Here is a 22,777-nt window from a genome sequence, read left to right on the forward strand (position 1 = left end):
TAAAAGACAGATACAACCACAGTGGCCAGTATCATAAAAAAACTTATATATAATATAATATAATGCCTTGAACAAACATATTTTCACAGGGTACTGATTTTGGCATATTTTAATGGTCTGTCAAAAAACCCAAAATAAATTATGGGAAATATTTATTATGAACTTAAATACTTTAATAGTATACCACTAAGTACCCGCCAAAATTATAATCAGCAATATTTTTCGTACACCATTTTGCCATAAAAACCCCCAAAAGTATGCTAGATATATATTCAATACAAGTACTATCAATTTGTAATAATTTATTGATGTTTCAGAGAATAGGTTGTTTTTTTTTCTCTATTAAATTTGATTTATGCAGAGTTTGTCACTAAAATCTTCACCAAAAATATTGAATGTATAAACAATAGAATACTTTGTTGGTTCTACATAGAAACATAATAAATTCCTTTGAAACTTCGTTTTCCGGAATTTTACAGTGAATAATCAGTGCATTATTTGTGTATATCCTGATCAAAAGTAGTCAAAATAAAGCTGAGAATATGTACTTTAAATTCATATTTGTAATTTACTACAAAAGTGTATGAATATTGTTTACATGTTCGAGTAATTTGCCTCCAAGCTGTCAGTTAGAAGAGGTGAAAATGTGGATTTTCAGTATTATTTATTCAAGTAAATTTTGTGAAGAATTTCTACTGTCATCATACCATTAGCATAATGATTTTGAAAGCCTTATTTTCCAAGCTTTGCAATGGTATGCAACTTTAAGATGTCATTTGTCCTGGGAATTCACAGTGAAACTTTGAAAACTACTTTTTTAACATGTAAAGTAATGGAAACATTAGAATTAGTTAGTAAGACCATAGAAAATGTGGATTATCTCCTTAAGCAGATAAATTGGAATGAATAAATATACATTTCACCATATAGACCTATAAAGCAACTTAATATCAATTATAAAAATGTGTAGCCTATTTTGGGGGTGTATCACATATTACAAAATTAGCAGCATTCTTACAGAGACTACTACTTAACTGGACAATTAAAAAGAGATCTAAACTTTCTATCATTTTCTTAGGTGTTTCAATTCAAGTTAGATAGAAAGTTAATGATCATTTAATCAAGAGAATACCAAATATCAAGTTACTTGCTGTAATTGGAAAGTAATGAATATTCTATATTACAGCAATATTTCATTTATTTTATCTCGTAAATGCTACAAAAACAAGGCACATTCAGTAACAATATTTACTTAAGGAGGTAGACCTAAGGTAAGGGACATAACTCTTAAAATCATTGGAACGTTTGTATTCAGCATTTTACATCAATCTCGTGTAAGCATCAAAGTAACCTGGATTGATCATTCCATTTCAAATGAAAGCTTGATAGGCATTGGTGAAATTGAATATGATACAAACATATCGTGAGACCTTAACTGAGCATAAATCTGAATTTTTACTACAAATATTCCATTTGAGCAGCCAAAATGACCTGACTGATTATTTACAAGCAATATGTGGTCTGTGAATTAATATAACATTCTGTTGTGATGTCACAAACATTAAGGCTACATGAATTAAAGTAGCCACTGTTATTCTTGATTTTTCTTTTAAAATTTTTGTTGCAGTATAAGACTAGAACTGTGTGCAAACTTAACAAAAAAACTCAAATATATTAATTCAGCTTGAACCTTTGAAAATGCCTGGTATAGTCTTTCAGAAGTTGTAAGCCTCATCAGTTTTATGTCAAGCCAGTGCACTGTAATTGTCTATATATATCTTTAGAGCAACTGCATGCCCACTCAATTACACTGACCTTAGCAACAGCTCTAGCTTGCGTTAGTTTATTTTTATAAACTAATCCACACATTAAATTCAGGAGAACAGGTACTTCACCATATATTGGGATAAAAAAATCAACAACTGCAAAAAGCATAGAATTAACATTACTTGGTAAACTTGTTTGCGATAACAATAACAGCTGTAAGTTTTACCAAATTAAGAAATTTTTCATAGTTTTTCAGACTTTCACAGATAGATGGTCTGGCTAAAGAAAGAAAAAACCATTGAAATTATTGGGTTTTTTTGAAGAAACAAATTGGTTTGCATTCAACATTTATTGATTGTAATTTAATATATTTTTCATGAACAACACTGAGCACATTCACAAAAAAAGATGAAGTAGCATGTGCTGTGCTATGTATACCCCCACTTGAACAGAAGGTTGATTTGTGACAGCAACCAAAATGGCTTACAACTCATGCCCCATCTTCATAAAGCCACATACCAAATTTGAAATTAATCCATCCATCGAGAGCAATGACTTTTGTGATAAAATTTTCTCTATAATTCCATATAAAAAAAAAAAAAAAAAACAGCAGTCTGGTAAAATAAGAAGTTGATGTCAGACAGCACCATAAACTGCTTATATCTATATAATGCCACTGAACCAATTTGAAATCAACCCATCCATTAAGAGCAGAGATAATTGTGATGAAATTTCGATGGATGGAATGACACAGACAGACAGACAGATAGATAAGGTGATTGTAATATACATATAAAACTGTACATACTTTCTTGAAGACACTTTTCATCCTCTTTCTCTATCAATAAATTCATAGCATTAAATAGAGAAGTTATGAGTTTCTTTTTTGACATATCTTTGCACATTTCTACCAACTCATCAGAATCACACCTACAAATACAAAAGATTTTAATTAATACAGTAACAGGGCTTAATCTACAGGGAGAAATGAGCAAAAACTTCTCCCTGTTTGTGCTCACTTCTCCCATTTGTCTTTGACAGGGAGAAGTTTTCGTAATAGATTGATTACATAGACAGAAATTTCAATATCATTATTTTTCAAACAGAATTCACTAAAACTTCTCCTTGCCATCAATGGACTTGCAGTAAGTGGATGCCCTCATCTTGAAATTTTTAATGATGACGTTTGGTAAACAGGAAGCTGCTTCCTGAAGGAGTCACATGATGCACACACAGAACAACTCATCATGTTGTACACACCTTAACAAGACAGTTTAACGAATTTTTTACAGAAGAAAATTGGAGAACTGAAATTCTAATGCACACAATACTGCCCATAAAGCTTATTAAAATAGCATACCATATATTTTATATATTCTAAGTGTTCTACATTTTAGCTGATGAATACTTTGTTATATTCATATTCATAACACATACAGACAGATTTTGGAATTTTGGGGGTACAAATTGTGCAAGTTATTCATTTATTGAAAAAAAAAACTTCCCCCATTAATTAATAACACAGATTTTCAAATATAAATATTGACTTTGCTTGCTGCTTAAATATAAATAAAAATATTGCACTTCCACACCCCCTCTTTGTAATGTCCTTTATTATTTTTATGAGTCTCACACAGACAGTAAAGCTCATGGTGCTCACTGATTTAGGCAATGCCTAGCCCATAATATAAAAGAAGACTAATAAATTCAAACTTATCTGTAAAACCGGTGATTGCTTCCATTTAACACCATGTAAATACTGATCGGTTCATATGTTTAACAGAATAAATTGTTTCATTTTTCTATTTTACACAAATTTACTGAATGACATAGTTAAGGTGGAAATTTAAGTTCACTTTTTTTTAATGAAATTCGAAAAAGAATTCAATATTTTAAAGTCCATGTAAATTTACAACAGTATTTTATGATTTATGTTCTAATAAAATTCTGAAATGTATATGAATCAATCATCTACTACTTTAACAAAGCACAGTCAGATCAATTACCAATCATTTGTTATTGACATGTCAGCGATCAGTCAAAACTCTATCATTGATCTATCAAATAGTTGCATGAATCCGTTCAGGGATGGTATTTTAAGGGCTGTATAAAATTTTTATTATTTTCCCATGAGTGTATGCACACAAGACATTAAGACATATATTATGTGTAGGTAAAACTACTTGTATCACATGGAGACAGATGTATACATCTGTATCACGAAGGATTTGTAGATTTGAAAAGAAGTGATACTGGTGTATATTTCTGTCAATACATAGTACTTGTAAATGTTCCAACAACCTTAGTGAGCGCACTCACATACCCCACACATCCCAATGTTGGATACTCAAGTAAATTTGTTTGTAAGAGAAATACATGTAGAAAGACTCCGATAAAAAAAGGAATAAGAGTGTTTTTTAGGCTTTAGACCTTTATCTTGTAACTAAATTCTGTTACTCAGAATGGTAGTTTCAAACTCCAGACTGTGATTTCTTTGAGTTTTAGTTAATCCAAAGTAAATATCACCGTAGCGGAACAAAACGTACATTTGACCTGTAACTTATCATGGTGAACTTATATACCAAAAATTATGTCATAATCTGCAAGTGTTTAGAAAAAAAAGTCCCGAAAAACGGTTATTTCTGTGAATTTAGCTAAGTTCACGGCCCGTAATTTTGGTAAAAATCATCGGAGCAGAACCAACTACAAACTTGTCCTGTAACTTATCATGTTGAATTCCTGTACAAAAGATCATGTCAATATCTGCAAGGGTTTAGAAAAAAAGGTCAGGAAAACTGTTATTTTTTGGAAATTTGTTAAGTTCAAGGCCCATAATTTTGGTAAAAATCATCGGAGTGGAATGATAGTTAAACTTGAACTGTAACTTATCATGGTGAACTTATATTACAAAAATCATGTCAATATCTGCAAGTGTTAAGAAAAAAGTCTGGAAAACTGTTATTTCTGTGAATTTTGCTAAGCTCAAGGCCCATAATTTCAGTAAACATCATCAGAGAGGAACGAAATGTATACTTGACCTGTAACTTATCATGGTGAATTTATATACCAAAAATCATGTCAATATCTGCAAGTGTTTAGAAAAATGTCTGGTAAACTTTTTTTCTGTGAATTTTGCTAAGTTTAAGGCCTGTAATTTTGGTAAAAATCATTAGAGCAAAACAAAAGTTAAACTTGACCTGTAACTTATCATGGTGAACTTATAATATACGAACAATCATGTCAATATCTGCAAGCATTTAAAAAAAAAGTTCAGAAAACTGATGCTGGACTGACACACTGACGGAGGGGTTAAAAACAATATACCCTTCGCAACTTCGTTGTGTGGGGTATAATAAGTCTATCTAAAACTCTGAAGGACTAAGGTGTACAATTTTGTATTACCTTCCAAAGGGCAGAGGGGCAGAATTTTGTGTGTCCTTCCGAAGGGCAGAAGAAAAAAAAAGACACTGTGCATCTGTTATAAAATAGCTGTGACACTTCTTCCTGGTAAGATTGAATAAAATTTATTTGGATTACCTTTTAGAATACTCATCAAACAGAGCCTTCACCCAAAAACGCTTGTTGTCTGGGTGTATGAACTGTAAAGTGATCAGTCTTTGAACAAATTCAAAGGCTTCAGCCGGTTTCAATGTTCTTGATAAGGGTAATGTAACAGCTTGAATGGATACATATCCTGGTTTGGTAAAGTCAGCATGATGCTTCACAAAATGTTTAATATGAGGTATTGTATCTGAAAAATATAAAAACTAGTTGAAAATAAGTCCTTATGTAATTGTGATGTTTTCGTTTTTAATATTTAGCGACCAATTCCATTACAGGCCTTTTACCTAATACAGAAATTGATATATTTTTATGATCTTACAGCTGCTGCAAGATTTCTTAATTTACAGTTGCCACTTTGGTGTTCTCAGAGTAGCCCACTTGACACCAATGCCTGAGGTTATGGGTTCAATACTCTAATTATGCAGTATTAAAGGGACCAGACTGAAAACTGGTTGGCTGGGAGTCAGAATAATGTGTTCCAGTGGGGGGTATACCTACTGTTGTTTCTGTGAGGTGACAAAATAAGTACGCCCTGGCAGTACACTACGAAGTAGGTGAGAAAACCTTATGATCTAAAACAGGGCAAAGTATGAAATTGGTAAGAGATCTAATGACTTCAAAATAGTGCATTAATGAAAAATAAGTGATGTTTCCAGTATAATGGTGAAAAAAGGGGATGGCAAAATGTTAAGAACAGCCTAACTCAAAAACTACATTTCGGATTTTGCAGAAACTTTAACCTAACTTGAGTGTTATGGTACATAACAACAGTGCAATAGAGAAAATCATTGATCCATTCTCAATTTATTATCTGGAAACTGTTGGGGAAAGGACTACTTCTACAACGTAAGAGGTTGGAATTCCGTTCCTCCATATCCCAACCTCTTACTTAAGAGCGCCATATTGCATAACACTCGTTCCACCGTTCCTTGATATCGGCAGAATTATAGTAAACTATTTTCCATTTAAAACGTTTTATACAGTTTCTTTACCATTACACGGGAGAAGGTGGCTAAACTAAAGAAAAACAATGACCAACCTGATGAGGAAATCCAGAATCCTGGAAATCTTTTGTAAAAGCAGTTAAAATGAACTTCATATTTGCTTTTTAGCTTTTTTGAGTGAGTAATTCCGTTTGATAAAATTACGGATTTTTAAATTTGCGAAACGAACATATCAAATTAACCAACGAATTGCCTTTACAACTTTATGTTTGTTTTGTAAAAGATATATTACATTCCGTAAAATTAGTGACTTAATTCAAAATTGCTGGTCATTTTGACAACTGTCTTCATTACAAATGTTTTCTAGGTATTTAACAAATATTTAGGATTTTTATTGTTCGATTTCCGGTAGTTTAAACTTCTTTTATGTAAATAAAAGACATAAAGTATTTTAAGACACATGTTTAGCTAATTAAAATTTGCAGTGGCTTTCAACATGTCAGATGCTAGAGGTTAGGATGGCACCAAGTCAGCAACCTCTAGCATTACTGGAGTAGGGAAAGGACATATGGATGGATGGACATGCAAATTTTCAGAGGGCATCATATAATATCTCGCCAGTTTATTGGCTAAATATGAGATAAAATTGCATTTGGAAATATTTTTCACTAGTATTTTCACTTTAAAAAAGGGAGATCTAACCTTCTAATTTTCCTTCATCTACCATTAAACCTAAAGTATGGTAAAAAGTGTTGCAGTGCACTCTCCCCACCATTCCTTCTTCTTCTAGTTTCTCACTGAAAAATAAATACAAAATAAAAATTCCCATAATATCATTTATCTTTTATTATCATATAATTTATCTTGATACATGCATTTTTGCATTTTTGATAATACATGTACCAGAAAAAGTATTCAAGTTATCAGCCTGGGGCAGATAACTGTTTTTTAGTTTCATTTATTGAATTTGCATTCACTTTATTATACCATTTGAAAAAGTTTTCCATGAATGAGATGGGCAATAATACAACAGCAGATAGCACTGTACTCTATATAGATAATGAAACTGAAAAATAAAAAAAACAAGAAATTTGTAATCACAATCAGGGATGATTTTATGAGGTCATCAAACAAAAAGGAAATTGGTAAAATCAGAAATAAACAATAAATAAATAATTGAAATAGTAAGATCCAGTTTTCAATTAGCGGAATTCTGTTAAAAAGTGGAAAAAAATCATCCCTACACAATATAGGGAAAATAAAAAAAGGCCTGGTAAACAAATATTATTAAATTAGATCTCACCATATGGCATACCTACTTGAAGACTGTGTGAAAATTTCAAGCTGCTGTGATGAGCAGTTGCTTAAAACTAATGCGCATTTCTATATAAATTCATACATATTGAATTACTACATTAATACATTACTACATGGCATTTCCATATCATCAAAGTATAAGCCCTCAATAACATTTCATGCATAATATGGCTCTCATGCTGATATCAAGGGGGATACTAAGTAATAATCTATAATTATTTTTTTGTTATGCAATGCTTTAGAACTTGAAATTTTTAAATTGATTTTTCTCACTGCTTTGCATTTTCAAGAATCAAGGTTTTAACCTGAAGAATTTTATTTTCATCTCCAAAAACTTAAGTATATCATTCCAGAAATAATTCTTATTGCATTTCAGAAATTTTTTTTCTCAAATTTAATTTTCAAGGGATTTGATTGTTAAAAACTTGAGTTAAGGAAAGATTTGAGGAAAATTTCAATTTCCTCAACTCAAACTTCCACCACTCAGTTAATTTGATGAAAAATTTAGCATTAAAGGAAATTTCAACTTGAGATTTTTTTAGGAAACCCAGACTAGATTCTGATCACTATAATGATAATTACATATTTGATAAATATTTCAATGCTTGCTGAAGATCTTTTCTATGCAGCGAGTAGATTTTGAGTCCATCAACATTAGCAAAAAAGCTAGGAAGTGTTGTGTCTTTATGTAGGTCATCCAAGGATTTCAATACCTCAATAGCTTCTTCAACTTTCTAAAAATAGAAGGTAATTTTGTCTATAGCATTTTCTACTTTTATGGTAAAATAATTTAATTTGATTTGTAATGAGTTTTCTGATTGGTTGGTTCTTTTGGGCAACATACCTGGTAGGCCATTTTGTATAAACTAGCATGGTAAAGTGAGATCATTGATGTTGATTGCTTGGCAGTCGATGATTCAAATAATCCCACATGAAATAATATTTTAATCAAGATTTGAAAGAGTGGAAAAAAATCAGACCAGTAAAATTTATTGAACAATACCAAATAATAAAATCTTGACAAGCAAGCTTTTTCTGACAAGAAAATGGTAATGAAAAAAGGGCATTTATGGAATATTAAGTGATACCCCATCACATAATGGCAAAAAAAGGGGGATGGCAAAATGTTAACAAGTCATCAAATGGTTCGAACTTATTATACAGACTTCTAAAGGAAATGAAAGAGACGAAATTTCTCTTGCATACTGGTTTAATAAACAATGAATTTTAAGTTTCTTTTTGATCGTTTCCATTTCACGTTTCACTCCTACTCATTGACCATCGTTCGTGCCGAAAAACTTGATCGCGGATGCTTGTGAATGCTACAGTAAAATATATCTGCTTGACAATGAAGATTTCATGTAAGGCCTAGGTCAATTTCAGCCACTCTCATGTCTTAATTGACAAAAATGGCCTTGAAAACTATATTTTGGATTTTCCTGAAAATTTAACTAAACCAGTTTTTTTATAGTTATACACAGTGCAAATTTTCAAAAAAAAAAATTGATCCCTTCTCAAGTTATCATGCAGTAACTGTTGGGGGACAGTATATGTGTCTGTGTTTAAATGACTTGAGGATGGTTGTAGAAAATAGCTTTTTTCTGCTGGAACTTGAGGAACTGCCTGAAAATGTACTTTAAGATTCTAATTTTGGCACTTTTCAAAGTTAAGCATTCTCAGGGAAAAGCATAAACCTGAACCTTAAATGGGGTTTAATTTCTTTCATTTTCAAGGAATTCTGCAGAAACCAAAATTGCTTACAACATGTGCCTATCTATATAAAGACACACACCAAAATTGAAATTAATCCATGCATTGGGAGCCAAAATTTTTGTGAATAAAAAAAGTCCAACAAAACGAAAGTCTATATGAAGCTACATAGCAAATTTGAATTAAATCCATCCATTGGTAGTAAATAATTGCAATGAAAATTTGGACGGACGGACAGAATAACAGACAACATTGTGATTCCAATATACCACCCACTAGTTGATTGGAGGAATAGTTTGGAAAATATGTTACATCAAGGGCACTCTTTTAATCTGAACTTAATAGGTAGTGGTTGAAGAGCTTAAAATTTATTTTACTTGTGAAAGCGTTTTTAACTAGTTAATTTTGTGAATGGTTGAGTGAAAAATAATATGCCTCTAACTCCTGCACTGTAGTTCTTACGACAGCCCATAAAAAGAAAGACTTTAATGTCAGAGCATGCTCACATACTCCACACACATACCCAAAGAGAAGTCAGTTTAAGATTTAAACTTCAACAAGTGCAAGGGATCAGAATTTCCTGGTAATACACAGATCTACATATAGTGTGCTTATTACATACCAAGTTTTGTAAAATCCTATTCAGACTGTATTAGGAGTAGCAATTACAAGATGTTTCAGTTGTGGACTTCAGAAAACTAGATTCAAAGTGACCAATTCACACAAGATTTGAGGGATCGATTTTTTCCTGGTAATATGCACTATTTCATATTGCGTCCTTACTACTTACCAAGTTTTGTGAAATTCTATACAGTAGTTGGAAAAAAAGTTGCTTTGGCAAAAAATGACTGATGGATAGATTGAAGATTAAAAAACATCCTCTGCAACTTTGTTGCATGGGTATAAAAATTAAGCATACTATAACCTAATTTATCTTGTAGGAAAAAAAAAAAATCCTCAAATATGGTATTCAAATCTTTTTTAAAACTGATCTCCAATGATTTTTCAAAACCATTCTTTCTATCATTCTCTTTATACCCTGTAACTTACCTTTTCAAAAAGAAGTTTCCCAAGCAACTTGATCCTTGGTGCAATGCTATTTGGATTTTTTCTCACAAAAGACTGCAACTCCTCAACAGATAGTGTAGCAAAGTCCTGCAAAAGAAAATACCTTTGTGTATACCATAAATATTTCTCTATGAATTGGTCATTTATCTACTTGCAGGACAGCTAGATATTTCTGATATCACACCATGGACAATGTGATAACTACTAGTGATATGAAAAATTCTCATCTGCGATTGGTTGTTGTGTGATTGTGTGTCATTTTCTATAAAACCAAACTGGTCAATGTGACTTTTTCAACGTTGTTCTATTAACACTATTGGTGATGTCATAGATTGATAATCATGTAAGCACAAGTCAAGACATTCCACACAATAATTTCAGTAACAAAATCAAAAATAGGTATTATTCTGTTTATGGGTAATTTAATTATGCATTTTTTTTTATCATTTTAATGTATTTTTAGCAAACAATCTAGTAGTGAGACTACAAAATGCTGGTGGGTGATGTCATTTTTATTCAATACTCTAAAGAAGGTCTGATGATGTTACAATCACCCCAAACGTTTTGAACAATATTTTCAAATACCTAGTCATGAGAAAAATAGCTGTCAACAAGATCTAAGGAAATATTCAAATATTCACTGTTTGGCAAAGACACTGTCAAATTTTCATCTGAATTTCAGAAATCAAGATGTTGCACAAAAGTTCATTCTTAGAGGAAATAAGAAATTTTCTTAATTGATATCTAAAAGCACCCTTAGCACTACACAAAAGAATTTTCAAATCACACCCATATGTAAAAAATTTTGGCAACACAAAGAGTTGATATTGTCTGTCTGTCAATTACCAGGTCAGTTATGACAAGATCATCATAACAGCTGTTATGACATGAAATACAATGTCCTAAAGATAAAGCAAGCAGGTGGTAATGAAAATAAAATATATTGGTGTAATGTAGGGCAGATTTCTACCTAGAAAGCTACTTAAGTCATTCAGTAGTGTAACTAAATTTGTACTGAAATTGGTACCACTCTATATCAAATTGCTATAAACAGTAACCTAAATAAATTTGTATTGAAATAGGTACCAATCTTTTTCAAATTGCTATAAAAACCAATGCACACTATCAATCATTTAATAATCATACAACAGGTAGAAACTGAAAATATTAAATAACACTATTTCATAGAAAACAAAATGTCAAGAAAGGTTGTATTCTCACCATTCTCGGAGATTGTGTTACTTTAAATATTCCTTCTTTGAAAGCTTCATCCAATTGACCAAGTTCTTTCAGAGTATCTTTTGCAACAGTGTCTAAGTTTATTTTCTGAAATATGCAGTTAAAGATGTTGATATAGTTTTTATGAAATTCTGAAACATGTAACGATTAAAAATATGAAAAAACAACAACAGATGAGAGAGAAAATAAATAAATAAAATATCATATAATATTACAGTAGAAGTATTATTGTTTGTGGGTAGCCAATTTTCATGGTTTTCATGTGTTTGGCAAATCATGAAATTTGGTTCCCAGCAAAATGGAAATTTCCCATTCATTTTTATGATGGAAATGTCAAATCACCAAATCCAAAAATCTACAAGCCAACATTCCTCCACGAATAGAAGTACTATCATAGAAGTCCACTAAAAATGTGTTATGCATATATATATACATGTAACAGTATTCATCCACGTACATCTACATATGATGCCCAATGTTCTAATGAAATTCATCAAAATCCCTTGAATGATTTAGGAGGAGTTGTATCTAAGAGGTTTTAACATGTAAAACTCTGTGAGTTGGATTATCTCCCTTTGGAGTCCCCCACCACCTGGACAGTAATTATACATCTGCCTCAATAACCTGCCAACCAGTATTTCATTCATTTGAAACCTACAAGAAAAGTGCTAGTTGTCCTCCAAAATCAGAACTTCACCCTTTCACTTAGTCATCATTAACAGACAATGTTATATTTTACCTACCTCAGATTTACAATATTTCACTATATCAATTGCTTTCTCTGGATTTTCTTTCAGTACTTTTTCCAACAGAAAGGTTTTAGAAGAATAGTATCTGGGTGATTTCTTCAGAACCTGAAATAAGTGGGTATTAATTTAACCATATGCATTGCTGGGAAAAGTGCAAAATAAAAGTTCAGTAGTAAAATTTGCTGAATAGAAAATCATAAAAATTCTATAAATATTGACTTCAATTGGAATTCACTAATCAATCTGTTTTTAACACTTATTTTTTATTTCTATAAAATCTAGGGCGATTTACAATTTTTCCAAAATTCTGTGGTGCATATGCATACAACTCTCACATCAATCTTATTTTCACTATATTTTTCAGGGTAATTCAAATCAAGTGTTGTGAAACATGCCTGCATGGAACCCACTTAAGAATTTGTTTGGTTAAGGAGAGTGTGAAGTTTATACAGGTTCAAAATGTATGAAAACTTTAGACAAAATCTGGTTTGCACAGATTTCTAGTTTATCCCGGGTTTAGTTCAAACCTGGAATCTCTGTATTATTATGTATGTTAATAAGCAAAATAAATGTTCCATGTTCTGAGAAGTTATCAAAAGACTGTCCATATAGACTCAAACCAAAGCATGTGAAATGGACAGCACAGAGTAAATTTTATCCCACTTTTTTTTCTACTTATGTACTGTAAAACAAGTTTTGATGTCAGAGAAAACAGGAATTTTTCTATATCAAATGGGTACAAAACATATTAGTTTCCTAACAAAACACCTAAATCATGACCATAATAAAGAGTTATTTCCCATTATATCATATCATCTTATTTATTTCATTCTTACCATTTCAGTAAATTACAAATTATCACTTTTTTTTTCAGAAAATACCAGTTTGTGATTTCTAATTGATGAAGTAATTTTGGAAACAAAATTTGACAAGTGCCACCCACTGCCTAGGCCTTCTATGATTGCTCTCTTAAATAGAAGTTTTTGTAAGAACCAGGCAAAATGAGGAAAATAAAACATCCATGTCAAAACCCCATAGATCTGATAATATAGTTTCACTCAAGGATAGAAAGGTCCATTATTTGATCTCTGCATCTCTGGATTTTTAGAATGTTAAAAAAATGAGGTTTTTAACAGAGTTATCTGCACTTGAAATGTTCATTTTTAGTGCATTTCTATGGAATTACTAATGTGATATGGAAAATTTTGTCTTTTTTCCCTGATTCTGATGGACTAAATAGTTAAATTAAACTTCCAAAATTGTGGGTTTTCATCCATTGCCTGAGTCTTACATAGACTGACGCTTAATTATTTAGCAGACTAATTTTCCTACCTGAAGGATTCCTTCCCACTGATTTTTAAAATCTGCATTACGGCTTATAGCATCACATACTGCATTATTCAATATCATTGGATTATTCTTTCCTAAAAAAAATGGTAATAGTCAAATCAATGTTGTTCAGTGCAGGAAGGTCAATAGAATAAATAGTTCAGTTCAACTTGCAGCTTGAATTTTAATGTACATGTATGTATGACCAAACTTTTTGTTAATTTGTATTTTACAGTACTATACAGGTGTTATAAATAACTTATGAAAAACTTACCTGTATGTGATATTATAACAAATGAGAGCTTTGCTGAGCACAGCATGAAATAACTGCAGCAGGTTGAACTCTGTTCACTTCGGACAAGTATGGACACAATATTAGTTTTCTGACACACTTAAGCACAGGGACTTACAGTTCATTATGGACACAACCATTGGTTTGGATATAATTTAGCACACAATTTGAAATTCATATAAAGATGCAAAGAGTTCTTCTTTAAGGGTGTTAATCAAAAACCTTTGCCTTCAATACCTGTAACAAAAAAAAGCTTGAGAGATGTGTCTTTGATAGAAAAGCATGGGCAGGAATTTTAATGAGGTATCCAATTAAAAATCATACTTATTTGGGTGTGGCCCCTTTGGACCTATATTAATCAAAAAAACAATAGAGATATTAGAAATTTTACTAAAAACACAGGTAGAGATTTTCATTTTTGTGTGTGTGGGTGGCCCAATTTTAACTCCTTTACCTCCATAAGGTTAGTCTACCCTGAACAAAAGAACATATATAACAGAATTCCAAAAGAAAGACATCAGAGTAATCAAAATCAGATTCACGATCAACCTTTTGTATTAATTATTTTTTGGGGGGGGGGGGGTATTGCACCTTGTAGTACAATTTCTAGCCATTCATTTACACAAGTTATTATCCAGAAATCAAATTAATATTTGTTTTAGCCCCTTTGTCCAACCTGGCTCAAATCACAACCCAAAAATCAATCCCAGACTTCCTTTTGTAGTTTGGCACTTGTAGAAAAAATTATATGAGATCCATCCACTTTAATTGATATTAGGAAAATCCTTGACTCAGGACCCCTTTTTTGGCCCCATATTAAAAAAAATTCAAGACAAAACCCCCAAAATCAATCCTAGCCTTCCTTTGAAGGCAAAATATAATTTTAAAGCTGACCATTCACTAAGAGTCAAATTATTGTCAGGACACCAGGAAAAAGCATGTTTCTGTCCCATTTTTGGCCCCAAATATATATTTGTTGAAGTCTAAACCCCAAAAAATAATACCAGTCACACCAATGTGGTAAAGAATATTTTGGAACAATATCATAGACATTCCTTCACTTTTACTGGAGTTATACGAAATGCTTATGTGGTTTAAAACCTTGTTATAAAGTTTAATAAAGATTCAAGTTATCGCACAAAACCAAGTGTCTATGGAAAAAACACACAGACCATAGTACCATACCTTTACATGACCACAACTTTTTTTGCAATTATATAAAAAGCCACACTTACGTCATAAAAAACAACTTTCACCATGCAAATTTAAGTATTTGTGCATTAATGGTTGCAATTTTGTGATTTCAAATGAAAATGCCAAATTTGTTTTACAGTTCTGAGAAATATCCCATATCAATGATATAATTCATGAAGTTCCATGCATTGTCATGCTATATGTAGGTATACCTTTATCTTACAGGAAGTTGATAGCAGAGAGCACAAAAACTCGCCTACAATGTATGCCCCACATTTATAAAGCCACACATCAATTTAAAATCAACCTATCCATTGGGAGCCAAGATAATTGTGATGAAATTTGGACCGACAGAATGAAGAAATGGCGGTGGACAAAGTGATTCCAATATACCACCCACTCATTGAGTGGGGGTATAAAATACCTATTATGTGAGTTTTTATAACTGAATTTCAGTCAGTTGCATTTTTCACAATAATTTCTGAATTTACATTATGTATTATTTACCATGTTCAATTGCCTTGTCTGTATCATTGTTAAAAAGCCAGGTATTTTCAAGTGTTGAAGCTAGTACTTCATAACCTTTATCCTAAAAAGCAAAGAAAATTATCAACAGAATGAGTTTTAACCATTACAACTTCCCCCTGTAACCAAATTTCAATGATTTTTTTTCCCTGTAACCAACTTGAAATGATTTTTTCCCCCTGTAATTGACTTTCATTGATTAGGAAAATAACTACAGTACAAGTTATATGGTGCACATCTGCGTTCTACATCTGCATCAGTTTTGATCATTTGTAAGGCAGTGTAATCTTTATATGCCTAGCCCCATAAAGGATTTCACTGCCTTACAAATAATCATGAATAGCAATGTGCATCTTATCTTGTTCGACAATGCAATTCTTTTTACATTTAAAACAATGATATTCTTTTAGTACCATAATTTTATCGTGCATTTAACTGATAGTTATTTAACTAATGAATGAAGCTTAGAACCAGCCACTGATCTTTTGTGGTAATTTCTTTTTAGCCAAGAAAGGTAATTTGTTGCCACTATTCCAAAAATAAATGGTGAAAAGAGAAGGGAAAAAAAATCCAAAAAAGACAATTCAAAAGAATTGGTCATGCCTTCTATTATGCTGTAAAACAGGTCAATCAATACACTCTTTGTATCCATTGACAAGACAATGTAAGGTCACCTTGATCATCTGTAAAGCTAGGCAATCAAAATTTTCCCACTTTCATTTGACATCCAGTATGATTATTTGGAAGTTTAAAGTTAGCCAATACTTAGACAAATAACCACAATATCACACAAGGAGTACTGTAAAGTAAGACATAATATCTCGCTGATACAGGTACTACTGTGATTCTAAGTCAACACCTATTTATACATGTTTTTGTTTGCAGGTCATATTAAAAAATAATAATATTGTGATCTGGTTAGTGAAAATCATTTAATATGGGTACTACTGATTTTTACATGACTTGTGTTAATATGGCTTTAGCAGAAGAAAAGTCTTTATGGGGGGTGGGCGGGGCATTTCGGGTCCAGATGAGCAAAAAACAAACATAGGTAACATATTCTTATTTTTGATCAGTGGAGACGTGTTTCTACACATCAATGCATATATTTGGATAATATCTTCTTTCTTGTCATGGCAAAACAGGTCTGAACATAGCCAATTTTCATATTTTTCAAAATGTCATTTCAGCAAATGGAACATATTGATCACTTTGTTCTTTGTATATGCACAAAATGCTTTAAAGTTTTCTAGAACAAACTACTGTTAAAAGTCCTTCACAGAGCATGACGTGATACAACTGCAGAGGTCAAAGCCTGAACAATTGAGTGAAGTATGGATGCAACATCAAACTTGATACACCTCTTAATTTGTCCTTTATTCCTAAAGGTTGGGTCCTCTATCAACAAAACCTTGCTTTTGCATTGTTGAACCTAATAGTTCAATTGCATGGATTTGTTTAATTTTATAAATGTCATTGACCTGAAACCAGAAGAAAATTGTTTTTGGCCCCTTGTGGTCACTTCTTTATTCATGAATTCTGTAACAACATCCCCCAAACAAAAAAGAACAGTTTTAACTTTACTTTGGTGTGAAACAATTGCATAGTGATCCATACACATATACTTCATTATCAAGCTAAGTTCTAAAAATGCTAAAGGGCAAATTAACTTTCAATTTAAAAGTGATACTCATGTTCCTCTCAACAGAAACCATTAAAGAAACCCTAAAAGTGACTCAGATGGAAATAAAAAATACAAAGTGCACAGTTACATCCTATGATGAAGAATGTGTACAAGTTTCATCAAATTCCATTCAGCAGTTTCAGAGGTGTTGTGGATTAAAAAATCCTCCCCTCTTGGTTGGCAAGTCCTTGTTCTGTATCAGGAAACCCAATAAGTAATTCAGATGGTAATGAAAAATATGAGGCCACAATGGCATCATCTAATGAAGAAAGTTTGCACGTTTTTTATTCATTCTAATTCACAAGTTTCAGAAAAAGCTTCTAATAGAAACTAGGAACAGAACAACAGAGGGACAGAGAGTAGGATTACTAAATAGCTCCTGCTTGTAAGCAGGGGGTATAGAATATATACTTGCTCTTTTACCTTGAGATTAGCACAAAGTCTATCAATAGGTTGATCACTCTTGGCTAATACAGGCACAACAAATTTGGGGACAAATTTTCTCATTAAGTACTGGTCTGCAGATCCATCATCATGTGTTGTTGCAGATTCTAACTTCAATAGCTCTGAAATTCATTCAGTTAACTACAACTATAATTCAAATTATGCAAATTAAAAACCAAAAAATTGTTTAAGTTAAATGCATCTTTGTTGTAAAACATCTATAACATGGTTGCATCACTAGTGGTTCCGAAAATGTTGAAACTTCTAAAAAAAAATATTCGTTTACTGATGAATACAATTTTTTATTCAGAACTAAATTTTCATTACTGTTCCCATCTTCATTTACTTGAGAATGTAAGAAACCACAGAAAATCAGGTTTTTATCAATAATATATGCATAGAAAATGCAAACGTAAAATGAGTGATTTTTTACAAAGTGAATATCTTGAAGATGCATGTGTTGTCATGCTACTAGGTGTTCCAACACACAGTAAGTTAATTTTGTACAGTAACCAAAATAGCTTACAACATTTGCCGCATCTATATGAAGCCACATACTGAATTTGAAATAAATCAGTCCGGTGGGAGCCAAGATTTTTGTGAAAAAATTTGAGAGAATGACAGATGGATGAAAAAGGTGATTTCATTGAAGTGGGGTATAATGATTTCACAGTTGACAGAGTTAATAGAAGACAGAAGAAAAGTTCATCATTGAACAAACATTAACACAGAAATTTTATCTATAGTACAAGATTGTTACACATAGCCACATGCCCCCCTTTCACCACAAAAAGATAAAGTTTTAAAGTCCCATAACTCCTGCAAAATTTGTAAAATCAAAGTAATAGTGCAATATGATCAACTACATATGGTAAATAACAATCCTACAAAATTTAACAAAATCTGTTGAGCCGTTTCTGAGCAGTTGTGTCCACAAAGTAAAGTGTGACGGACACAAACACACACACACCATTATTTCTACGTCCCCTTCCACATTGCAGCAGGGGACAATAAATACATACCATCTGCATCTCCAGTTTTGACCAACTCCAATATAACATTGAACAAGCTGGACACAGGCTTTGATAAATGCTGCAAAATTCAATGTTGATATAAATAAACTATACAAGTAATTCAAATTTTAAGTCGACAATGGAATTACTTTTATACAGTGGAACATGTTTACACCAAACCCCGAAAATTCCAAAAACCTGTCTAAACAGAACCCTAAATGATCTAAAAACACAGGCTAAACCAAACATGAATCAGCCTGTCTAAACTAGGCTTCACTTAAAGTCCCTTTATATCAATTTTAAACATATTTTCTACTTTGGTTATCTTAACACCTGTCTAAACTAAACCAAAAGCATTTGGCTTAAACAAATTTCACTGTAGATGACAATACTGTATCCTGCATGTGACATGATTTAAGGTACAGAGTCAAAATTCCAGAATTATTCAAATATTTCAACCTGTGTCATATCCACAGTTTTTTTTTTCAAATTCAGGTGTTCATATTTTACTTATTATATGAATAAAGAGTTTCAATCTATTACAGAAAATGCATGTAAATGAAATCCTACCTCTCTGTATGTCTGTAGCAACATAACAATCCAATCTAAAAATGTTGCAATATTAACACAGTAGTACATCAAACAATACAATTAATCATATCATTATTTCAACAAGTGATGGAGGTAGGAAAAGACACTACTGGTAATGTTTTGATAGGCTTAGTTAATATTTTTCAAGGTTAGTTTTCTTTCTACCATCTGTATTGCAATGTTGCACAGCACACCTTTGAAGGGGTGTCAACACTGCTTTTTTTCCTTCCATTTCAAAGTTGCCATTTTATAACATTTTCTTATGTTAACAAAATATTACCAGTGTTACCTGGGATACCCAATTTTGATGCTTAACAAAACTTAAAAGTCAGATGATCAGTAAATTAATTCTGGTCCAGATACGGTTATTCTGGACAATCTCAGAAATCATGTATTAAATTTCATTACTAAAGCATGATTTTCCACATCATTGTACAAATTATGCAAAAAAAACCAACAAAATCACAATGCAAATGCCTTCAATAATTTTTTAATATAGTGAAATCCGGGTTGTTCATCTACTCTTCTTTGTACATATTATCTTGGTCTCTGACTAGTCTTTATCTTTGTTTCCTTACATTACTCTTACCGATCAAGTATACAAACAGTCAAGTGTCAGTCACTGTAAGAATCAGGCAGTAGGTGAAACATGGTATGAAAAAAATAAATCTTTTTGATAGTGTAATTTGACTATTTGCACCATCAGAATCAAGGAAAACAGACAATATTTGCCACATCACTCTGGACCATTGAGTTACAATTTCATTGAAATTCAATGAAAATGAACATTTCAAGGTAAGACAACTCTGTCAAAAAGACTCTATTAAAAAATTTCTGTACACAGCCAGTGATGCAGAGATCAAATAATGGTCTTTCCAAATAGAGAAAGTATCCTTAAGTGATATTACATTGTCAGATCAGTGGGGTTTTGAGATGCATGTTTCTGATTTTTCCCATTTTGCCTGATTCTTACAAATACTTACACTTAACAATGTCGATATATCTGATACATACCAACCCTCCCTTCATTGCTAGCAATTTTTAACAAACTCTGACATGTGTCTCGGCTGTCATCTATCAAAGTCTTAAGTTTGTCACCATATTTTTCGGTATCCTGAAAAAAAATATTTTCAAAGCCTTTAAAAAAGAAGTTTTACATTGCAGGTATAATCATACTCCACCAAAATTGGACCATCATATTTCTTCAATTATACATGTAAAAATTTTCAAGGGCATAGCTAAGATATTACAGCTAGTTGAAATAGACCAGTTCCAATTTATATACAAATCTAGGTAGGCTAGCGAGTAATTTAAGTAGCTCTCTAGGTAGAAATCTGCCCTACTTAACTACCACAGAACACCTGTGTGATCTTTTGGACACTGTCTTTAAAGTTTGAATAACTGTCAGTTATGATGGTGGATGGCAAATTTAAAGGTTAAGGTTATCCCCAAATCTTCAAAGTTCTGTTAAACAGAAAGTTAATATTGGAGAGAAATAAATATCTGTTTCAAGAATTATGGGTATGAAAATTTAGTTTTATTCAATTAAAGGGACACTGTTTGAAACTTGTGAGCAAACTGGCAAGTGAAAAGTATGTGTAATACAAAAGATTTTATGTTGTGTTTAATTCAATGAGACCAAAATCTGGTAATTACATTTAATAAACATAGTCCATATAACTATTTTCTATCAAAGCAAATGAATATAAAACTATCTCTGCAAGTGTATCATGGCCAATGCTGAAAATCTATCTAGTACCATAGTTGAATGGAGATATGTGTTTATTGTTGTTGTTGATGTTGTTGTTGCTGTTGTTGTTGTTTTGTTGTTGTTGTCATCGTTTGAAGTCATTGTAAAGTGCTACAGGGCTTTTCAGTGGTTGACGTGATTACTAGCATAATCATAAGGACAGATATAATTACAAAAACAGAAGGATATAGATCTTTGTTTGATCACTCTGAAAAAGTCTTCGTTCTCTGTCAGGTCATGCCTGTATGTTTGTAGAGTTATCTACATACTCATTGTTCAAGGATTCCAAATGGGAAGGTAAAAGTTTATGGCCTTGAAAACGGTCGGAATTATCTATCAAGTTCACCAGGAAAGTAATCAAGAAAGGAATAATACAAGGGTTGCTTCCAGTACTGAGTCGAAGTATCAGCTGGATAGTTAGCCCTGTTGGCCTGTCTAACCACTCTTCTTGGCATGGACGGCTCTCCCTCTATTTTGTCAGACATAGTTACCTCCTGATTGAAGGGAGAATCCAACATGGTTGAGTTATTACACTCAATTGGCCAGGTCTTTTTTTATTTTTTCAGGATAAAAATTGAACAAGAACCTCAGTAACCCCTTTTCGGGTCCAGTCAAAATCCCTAAATTCAATCACTAATGATGTGACAGGAACCATAAATAAAACTTACAAGATTTATTACAACTGTCCTCTGAATTGACTTAAGTACATCTGTATTATCAAAATTATCAGTAAATAACTTGTATGCTGCATCGACATGACCATGGGATGCCAACTTAACAACAGTTCTTCTCAAAGGACCATGGTAGCTTTTCCCTGAATCTTTCATTCTCTGGATAATCTGAAAATAACCAATATTAGAACAAGCTAAACCAATTGGTGTCTGGATCTGCGTCACACTACAGCTGTGATTTAGAGTTGCTGAGTAAAATGTGACAAAAAAAGTGCTACAAATGGATACTTGGAGCTACAGAACATAATTCCAAAAAAAAAGTAGAGAATCAAAATTTAATATCCAATTAAATAGAAATTCTGTTGAGTAGTTTATGAGAAGTTGTGATGACAAGCTGATACATGATGAATTCTAGTAAAATATCTAAGTTTAAAAGGGCATTATTCCCATAAAAATTAGACAATCAAAATGTTCTCATAATATGCTAATCGTTGTAAAAATGCACTTCAATCATGGCTAATCAGTTGACTTGGAGACATCAGGGTTAATCAACCTCAAAGTCCTATCGAGGGGACTGATTGAAAAATTGAGTTATCCAAGATTTCAATTCATCAGAGTTCAAGTCATCTGATAAAAAATTGTATTGAAGTAAGAGAAGTTTTGCTAAGACTTTGAAATTAGTTCAATTTAGTGATGACTAGCTGAAGTGCTACAGACGGCCAGATGGACAGATAGACAGATAGAAGGACCCAACACCTAGACCTGCTTTCACCTTTGGCGACACAGGTAAAAACACTTCAGTTTAAATAATCCACTTTTCAGTACAATATTGAATATCAAATTCTATTGCTGCTTTATAAAGCCAAATCTTGACTACTAAATTAGTAACACAGTTTAAAATAACAGCTGCCCAGTAACACACGAAA

At 32.1% G+C, this 22,777-nt stretch overlaps 1 protein-coding gene across 1 annotated transcript in view; it reads right to left on the reverse strand.

Annotated features, from left to right (window-relative positions):
* Window positions 1-22,777, reverse strand: part of LOC148626028 (leucine-rich PPR motif-containing protein, mitochondrial-like) — a 46,346-nt gene that overhangs the window by 13,758 nt on the left and 9,811 nt on the right. The window contains exons 10-24 of the mRNA XM_088569613.1: window positions 21,849-22,019; window positions 20,445-20,544; window positions 19,410-19,444; window positions 18,849-18,918; window positions 17,806-17,948; window positions 15,681-15,762; window positions 13,691-13,782; window positions 12,353-12,463; window positions 11,592-11,696; window positions 10,353-10,457; window positions 8,175-8,326; window positions 6,978-7,072; window positions 5,305-5,518; window positions 2,576-2,697; window positions 1,816-1,922 (exon numbers count right to left, since the gene is read on the reverse strand). Of these exons, the coding sequence (XP_088425739.1) occupies window positions 1,816-1,922; window positions 2,576-2,697; window positions 5,305-5,518; window positions 6,978-7,072; window positions 8,175-8,326; window positions 10,353-10,457; window positions 11,592-11,696; window positions 12,353-12,463; window positions 13,691-13,782; window positions 15,681-15,762; window positions 17,806-17,948; window positions 18,849-18,918; window positions 19,410-19,444; window positions 20,445-20,544; window positions 21,849-22,019 (1,704 nt within the window). The remainder of the gene's footprint in view (window positions 1-1,815; window positions 1,923-2,575; window positions 2,698-5,304; window positions 5,519-6,977; window positions 7,073-8,174; window positions 8,327-10,352; window positions 10,458-11,591; window positions 11,697-12,352; window positions 12,464-13,690; window positions 13,783-15,680; window positions 15,763-17,805; window positions 17,949-18,848; window positions 18,919-19,409; window positions 19,445-20,444; window positions 20,545-21,848; window positions 22,020-22,777) is intronic.

The sequence above is a fragment of the Perna viridis genome, chromosome 2 (genome assembly GCF_037379345.1).
Source record: "Perna viridis isolate PV_CMFRI_1.1 ecotype Kerala chromosome 2, ASM3737934v1, whole genome shotgun sequence".
In the NCBI taxonomy this organism is placed as follows: Eukaryota; Metazoa; Mollusca; class Bivalvia; order Mytilida; family Mytilidae; genus Perna; species Perna viridis.